Consider the following 7,113-nt stretch of genomic DNA (forward strand, 5'->3'; position numbering starts at 1 on the left):
TAAAGAAAATTTCTGAATGAAAACCCATCGAAGAGGTTGGGGCAGATTCATATGGACTGTAGTCAGCTTCAAGAGCCACCACACAGAGACATGGCCTGGACAAGGGCTACAACATTCATGTTTCATATTAGACTACTCCTGAACCAGAAAGGACAGAAGTTTCTTAATTGGGGACAGGGGAATGAGAAGTAGAGTTGTTTAGAGATCTAAACTTCTGTTTTAAGAACAAAGTAAAGGATGCATTTGACATGGAACCCATGGTTCTCAAGTCTGGAGGAAGAGCGTAGAGACAGAATCCAAACTGCATGAGAACCAACCTGAAGTGTCCGGTCAATGAGGATTTGGGGGATTTTGCTCTGATTAATAAGTGATAACTGATTAGTGGCGCTGTAGCATCTAGAGCCTTTCAGAAAAGTTGTTTATACTGACAGATTATATGACCCCTAGATTGAGGAGGGACTTCATTTCACCAATTATGGGACTTTTGAAGATAAATGGTTACACCAAAACTCTTAAGGGGGTGAAATACGCAAATAAACCTTACTGCAACTATTCTCAAGGATTACTTCCAAGGCAGCCATTTTGGGTTCTGAGGTGTAAAAAAAATTTCCACTGGAAACTTTAGAGGCCCCTAGTCATGCAGTCAACCTTTTGGAACTTTTAGTTCTATTTCTTCATCAAAATCATGGCTAAAGTGATGTTTCACTTGATTCACACATTTTGAGTTATCCTCGTGAATTCAGATCTTTAGCAGCAGCCCCTTTCTGTCCTTGAAAACGAGTGCTTCATCTCATGTTTACGTAAAGCGTTGATCACCCAGCCCCGTCTGGGAGGTTTCTACCTTGACTGCGCTTCCCTGTTCAGGAAACATAGGAGTGGTGATGCGAGGCAGAGCACGATCATTTCTGCTCCAAGTTCACACAAAGTGGCTCTTTTAGCACCTTATCTGCACAGCTACAGCAAGTGCTCTTTCTTGAAGAAACAATTTTAAAACCACTGCTTTAAAATAAACCGTGCACTCATCCTTTACAGTCATGAGGAACTGACAGAACAACCAAAGAGACGGGGTTGACTGGAATATATTTATTTGTCTGTGACGTGTTGGCCGGTTCTGCCGCGCCCCTAACCATCCCCTGCCTCTTGTTCTTGTGCTCGTAAGAAGCTGGCTTTTTTCTGGGCGACGCGGTTCTTCCTCTGTGCCAGGGATAACTTGGCGCGGTTCCACCTGCATGAGAACAGACAAAAAAGCTCATTAAGATTCCCTACATCAGCTGAGAGAAAGTTGGCCCACTTGTCCAGGACATTTCCCAAGCAGCACCAGGAATGTGCCATTAAACTTGTCGTCTTTAATCAGGGTAATATGGGCGTATGGAGGACCAGGTTTAGAAAACAAATGAACTTTAACCCATCCAGGAACCCACCTCTTCTTTGTGACGTCTCTTTTAGGTTTCTTTTCGTGTACAGGATTCGCTCTGATGGCGGCGTGTGCTTTCTTGTACATTTCTTCTACCTGAAAGCAAAAATAAAACATTTGAGGAGCAGGTCTGGGGATTTCGGACTTCTGTATGAGTCGTCATGCTTCTCTCAGCCCCGTCTTGAAACGGACAGTAAACATCAGTCGATGCAAAGGAAGGACCAACTACATTTAGCTCAGCAGGTTGTTTATCATCACCGAGAAGCAGAAACCAGGACAAGAAATGGGGAATAAAAACCTTCACAGAAAGTAGGATTTGTTTATGGGAGCAAAGAAGCGCTCCTACCGTGTCTGGGGTCACTCCGTTCTTGATGAAGCGAGAGAACTGCTTCTTGTAGGCGTCCTCGTCCTCCTCCATCAGGTAGGACATGTAATCTGCCACGTTCATACCCATGATGTGTTTCCGATGCACCTCTGCGTCAAACTCTTTGCTCTCCAAGTCGTAACCAGGGAAGCGTTTCAAGCTGTGCAAAAAAAAAAAAACAGGAAAGTCAGGAAGTGAAGCGTACACAGCAGCAGCATGTCTCCTTTCTCCTAGTACTAATAAACCCAAAGTAACCCCGTTCTACACCTATGCTTCATTCAGCCTGCTTCTCTCAGCCCCGTCTTGAAAAGGACAGTAAACATCAGCTGTTGCAAACGAAGGACCAACTCCATTTTGCTCAGCGTACTGTTTATCATCACCGAGAAGCAGAGAACAGCCAGGGAGCTGGTCTGGGCCGCCGTGCATCAGGTTGGCAGTCTCAATGCTATTTGCCAAAAGACCTCTTAGGCTACGTTCCCACTGCAGGTTTTTCTTAAAATTTCATTAAAATTCCTTTGATGTTCCACAATGGGGAAATTTGGACGTCACAGTGGCAAAAACGTTGAGTTAAACAATAGTCATGAAAAAAAAACAAAAAAAAAAAAACTGAAGAAACAAGCTAATCTAAAGCTACTTCTAAAGCTGCAGAGGATGAGCTTCATCAGAAACACCAAAAATAAAAGTAAAACTAAATACCAGAGTAAATATAGCATACAAAATATTCAAGTTAACCAGTGGAAAAACACTAGCCTCGTGAGACCATCCTGATCTCGCGAGTTTTCAAGGTTTCACTCGCAGATCAGTCTGGATACTCTCCGTTGAAGAAAATTTGGAGCCGTTCACCAAACGAACGTCCAATCAGCGTTGGCTTTGAGGCGGGTTGAGATGTGACGCAACGGGAAGCGCGACAGTTCAGTCTAAACAACATGGCGGTTTCAGCCGATGAAACTAGCGTGGCTATCGAGCAAGTTTTATCGGAATTACAGAGTATTTCTCTGCTGAGCTAACGAGCCTTTACCTGCAGCAGCAAGAGTAGCTTGGCTTGTGGTTGTGTTTTCGTCGTCGCTCGTAACAGAGTGACGACGAATCTGATTGGTTTATTTGGCCCGTCTATCACCAACATAGGCCAATCAGCTAACCAGTATTTTCGCCCCTTCCCAAAATTACTTCATGGAAGGTTTCCAGATGGATATGCGGAGCAAATCTATCTGGCGGAGTCAGGTAAGAAAAACACTGGCTTATTTACAGAATTTGAGATAACGAGCAATATGACAGCTTGTTCAAGTTTACCCCAGCCTCTGAGACTGGAATCGATCATGATGGGATCAGAACCTGTGCAACCATTAGCATGTTGTAAACAGTTATTGGGTTTGTTATAAGCAGCAGAGATTAGAAAGTTTAACAACAGCTGGGAGGAAATCTTAATTCTGATTTATTTTTCTAAAACCAGATCCATGACCACAGAAGCTGAGGTGCAGGAGCCGAGTGTGGAACTCATGCCGAGCACAAATAATCTAACTATACAGAGAAAGTGCTAACAGCGCCATGTGAACAGGCTAATGATGATGTGTGGAGCAGCTCAGGGTTGACAGGATCCGTTTTACCTGCAGGGCTGTTTTATGGGTTCAGGTCTTTAGAGTGCCTCATTATTTCAACATCGTTTTATTGTCACAGCGTGTTGCTGTGGTGACTTACCTTTCAGGACACTCTGGCTTAGAGTACAAACAACAATAAACATGTGTACAGCTTTTCCCCCCACAGAGTGTGCATTGCAATTAAAGTTGAGTTCCATTGATAAAGCTAAAGTGTCAGAGTCTGAGGGCTTTGATATCAGTCCCTTCACAAATGATATGAGCCATGTTACATAGATTAGTCCTCCATCAATCACAAGTAATGGGGTAATAAGGTGCTTTTATGCAGTGACTGAGACTGCATTTACAGAAATGTGCAATTGATATTCCTGAGAGTAGAGTGTGCAAATAGGCAATGACTGATCATCACATATGATGGACTTTAACTTATTCAACGTTAGATGGCTGTAAGGCAAACATGTGCTGGTAAAACATTAACAGCAAAGGGCATTGATGGTTGGTAAGGTTTGATGTGTTGGTAAGGTTTGATGTGTTGGTAAGGTTTGATGTGTTGGTAAGGTTCATGTAGGTTCTGGTATAATCCTCTACTAGTTTACTAATGCCCCAGAGGCAGCCTAGAGTCTGGTTTATGCTTGACACATGTACGTTCTGTGTGGGAGTGAGACGTGTGGACAACGTCTGAAGCATTTCAGCTTCGTGTGGCTTTGCTCCAAAGTAGCACTATTCTCCTATACTCTAGAGGGCAGCGTTGTACTCCTGAGCAAAGTGTGCAAAACACCACTACACGTAGAAAAACAGCCGTTTCCAACATTTTAAAGCCCCTCGCTTTCTTCCAAAGTTGACGGCAACTTCTGTCCAGGAATTGTTGACCACAAGGATATTAAAGACGCCTATATTTATGAACCTCCGCCAGAAATGGCGCTTGCTTGTCCGCCATGTTTGGATCATGTTTTTCCACATAGTTAAAAATGTTTCTAGGTGTGCGGTGCAGAAACTTTACACCATGCTAGCCACATCCTCCTCTGTAGTTTGTGAACTCTGACCTGTGAGGAATGGCCAGTCCTCCGTCCACTGCTCCCTTCAGGGCTCCGAACACCTTGTTCCCTGTGCTGGTTCTGGCCAGCCCTGCATCCAGGTAACAGGTGAAGGCGCTGGGCTGCCCATCCACGCTCTCCACGTTGAACTCGTCTCCCGTCACCTCCACCTGACCCTCGTACACCTGGTCCATGCCGAACTTGTGCAGCAGCTACGAAGCGAGAGCAGGCGTAAATGTTCAGAAGCGGCGTGTACTGCTACATAAAGCTCAGCGTGTGACGCGGCCGTCCCTTTACCCTGCGGGCCAGCAGGAGCCCCGTGCAGTAGGCTGCAGCGTAGTTGGTGAGGCCCACATTGATGCCGTACTTGGGCAGCTCGTGGGAGTAAGCAGCACTCACGATGTGGTCCCCCTCGATCTTTGAGTAGGCGATCTGCGGGACACAAGGAGACGTTAAGCGTGTCCTCTTCTAAAACACGGGACAACAGCGCTCAGTAGGGCGTGGCGGGCACTAACCTGGCAGCAGATATCCCTGTTGGAGAGCCGGACAATCAGCCGGTACTTGGGGGTGTTGTACTTGTTCTTGTCCTGCACAACCAGGCGTTTGCGAGCAAAGTAGTCGGTTTTCCCCTCTGACAATTAAACAGGATCCAAAATCAGCGTTATATGATTCCATTGGGTACGTTACTATCAATGTGTCTGCTGTCGTTTAACTGCTGGATCTTTGCTTTTACGCTCCTAACAAAACATCTCAGGCAAATTGTATTCTCTAAAAGGGATTTTACTTTTTTTTTATCATAAAAAAAAAGGAATCAGCATATCTCAAAAACTAACAAATCTGTGAAAGGGAAAAGAAAACCCTTACACTGCATCCAATCACCTGCCGATCACTGATCAGACCCGACCAATAGAAAATCTGCAGTATGTGACCTACTGAGTGGTATGTTTGGTGAAAGGAAAAAGCGGGTTTCTACAGTGACAAACAATTATTTAACTACTAGGGATCAATTAATCGATTAATACTTAGTAACAGTAATCACAGAACATTAAATGAAAACTAGATTTTTTTTAAATTTATTCATTTGATGAATTTTCAGTTTTGTGTCACAACTCCGTACAGGTTTTAAATATAAATAGAGCGCTATAAACGAAAGACCCCAGATGCTTTAGGTTTTAACTACATGAATGGTCTTTTCATTCCTGTTCCCAGACCCAGCTACTGGCCCTTTAAGCTGTTTGCTCGGAACCACGGCTCGGTAGCTGCTACACGCAGCTCTTTACCTCTTCTCCTGCGGAATTTCACTTCGTATCTCTTGAAGTAGGCTTTATTCTTCACCACCTTGACGAAACCCTGCAAAACAACGCAGACGGCGCTGTTAGTTTAGCGCTGACCTCGCTGAACACAAGCACACCGTCGGCCGTGGCCGGGCTCAAGCAGAACTTTCATCCAGGAGGTCGGCTGAGGTCCGGAAAGCCACGAGCTGCCACGCTGGAGCAAAGCGGCTCGCCGGGCAGCAGCGGGCCAACATCCGCCGGCATCCGACCCCATCTGCTCCGCTCGCTGCCGGGACCGCGCCTGCATCACCGCACACACCTCCACTAACCCCATCCGCCCGACATGAGACATGTATGAGTTCTAAATACTTGCCATTTTTCGTGTCTTTCACTCCACTTCCTCCACAATTTAAAAAGCGGACTGCAGGATACGGAAGCCGCGCAAACCCCTTCTATCGTTCGTTCCGGCTAAAGGCCGGTCTCGTCGTGCGGCAGCGCCCCCTGCCGGACTACAAGGAAACTCTGTGCACAGACACCTACAGGGGGCACCAGGACACAACAGCATGGCTGTAGTTCTGATCCAGCGGTGGCCTTTGAAATTCTGAGAAATAATTATAATACAGTTCCAATAAAACACTTCATTATATAGTTTTCATTCAATTCAGGAAGTGTTATAGTGCTTCATTACACAAAAAGGGAAACATTCCAAGCCTTTATTTCCTCTTATTTGGATGATTGTGGCTTACAGATCATGAATATCGGAAATTCCATTTTTCAGAAAAATCATAACATTGGAAAAAGGCTAATTGTTGTCAACTCGTGGTGTCACACCCTAATTATCTGATTAATGCAAAACACCTATAATGTTTTCTGATCCTCTAAATGGTCTCTCAGTCTAGGTCGGCAGGCTACAAAATCATGGGGAAGACTGGACAGATGTCCAGAACACAATCATTGACACTCTCCACAAGGCTTTTCACAGGGTTCTGCATCCAAATGTATTTATAGTAATTTGAGTATAGCAAAAAAAAAAAAAAAAACGTGATAGGAAAAGGTGCACCAGTAAAAGGGGAACCGCCTTGGGAGGTTTGTCAAGCAAAATCGATTCAAGAATTTGGGAGAGCTTCACAAGGAGTGGACTGAGGCTGGAGTCGGCGCATCAAGAGCCACTGACTGCGCACAGACATATTCTACACAAGGGCAAGAGATGTTGCATTCCTCATGTTAAGCCATTCCAAAACCAGAGACCTCAGTATCTTAGCTGAGCTGAGGAGAAAAAGAACTGGGCTGTTGGTAAATGGTACAAAGGGCTCTTCTCAGATGAAGGGAAAGTTTGCATTTTATTTGAAAATCAAGGTCTCAGAAAACAGGAAGAATAGTGGAATAGAGCATGGAGAATCAATTAGTATTTTTAAGTGGAAGATGAAATACACCA

At 44.8% G+C, this 7,113-nt stretch overlaps 1 protein-coding gene across 1 annotated transcript; it reads right to left on the reverse strand.

Moving 5' to 3' along the window:
* Positions 1 to 1,067: 1,067 nt before the first annotated feature.
* Positions 1,068 to 6,186, reverse strand: rpl5a (ribosomal protein L5a). Its single transcript, XM_012856063.3, has 8 exons — positions 6,052 to 6,186; positions 5,685 to 5,754; positions 4,920 to 5,035; positions 4,702 to 4,836; positions 4,414 to 4,616; positions 1,761 to 1,938; positions 1,422 to 1,510; positions 1,068 to 1,225 (listed from the first exon to the last, which is right to left on the reverse strand). The coding sequence occupies exons 1-8, from the start codon at positions 6,052 to 6,054 to the stop codon at positions 1,123 to 1,125; spliced, it is 897 nt and encodes a 298-aa protein (XP_012711517.1). The 5' UTR covers positions 6,055 to 6,186; the 3' UTR covers positions 1,068 to 1,122.
* Between the last annotated feature and the right edge of the window lie 927 nt (positions 6,187 to 7,113).

Source organism: Fundulus heteroclitus, chromosome 6 (assembly GCF_011125445.2).
Source record: "Fundulus heteroclitus isolate FHET01 chromosome 6, MU-UCD_Fhet_4.1, whole genome shotgun sequence".
Taxonomy (NCBI): domain Eukaryota; kingdom Metazoa; phylum Chordata; class Actinopteri; order Cyprinodontiformes; family Fundulidae; genus Fundulus; species Fundulus heteroclitus.

Coding starts and splice junctions, on each gene's coding strand:
- rpl5a (XM_012856063.3), bottom strand. Junction 1,939..4,413: donor GGACTGGCCATTCCTCACAG/GTCAGAGTTCAC, acceptor TTTTTTGCACAG/CTTGAAACGCTTCCCTGGTT. Junction 1,226..1,421: donor AGAGACGTCACAAAGAAGAG/GTGGGTTCCTGG, acceptor GTTCTCATGCAG/GTGGAACCGCGCCAAGTTAT.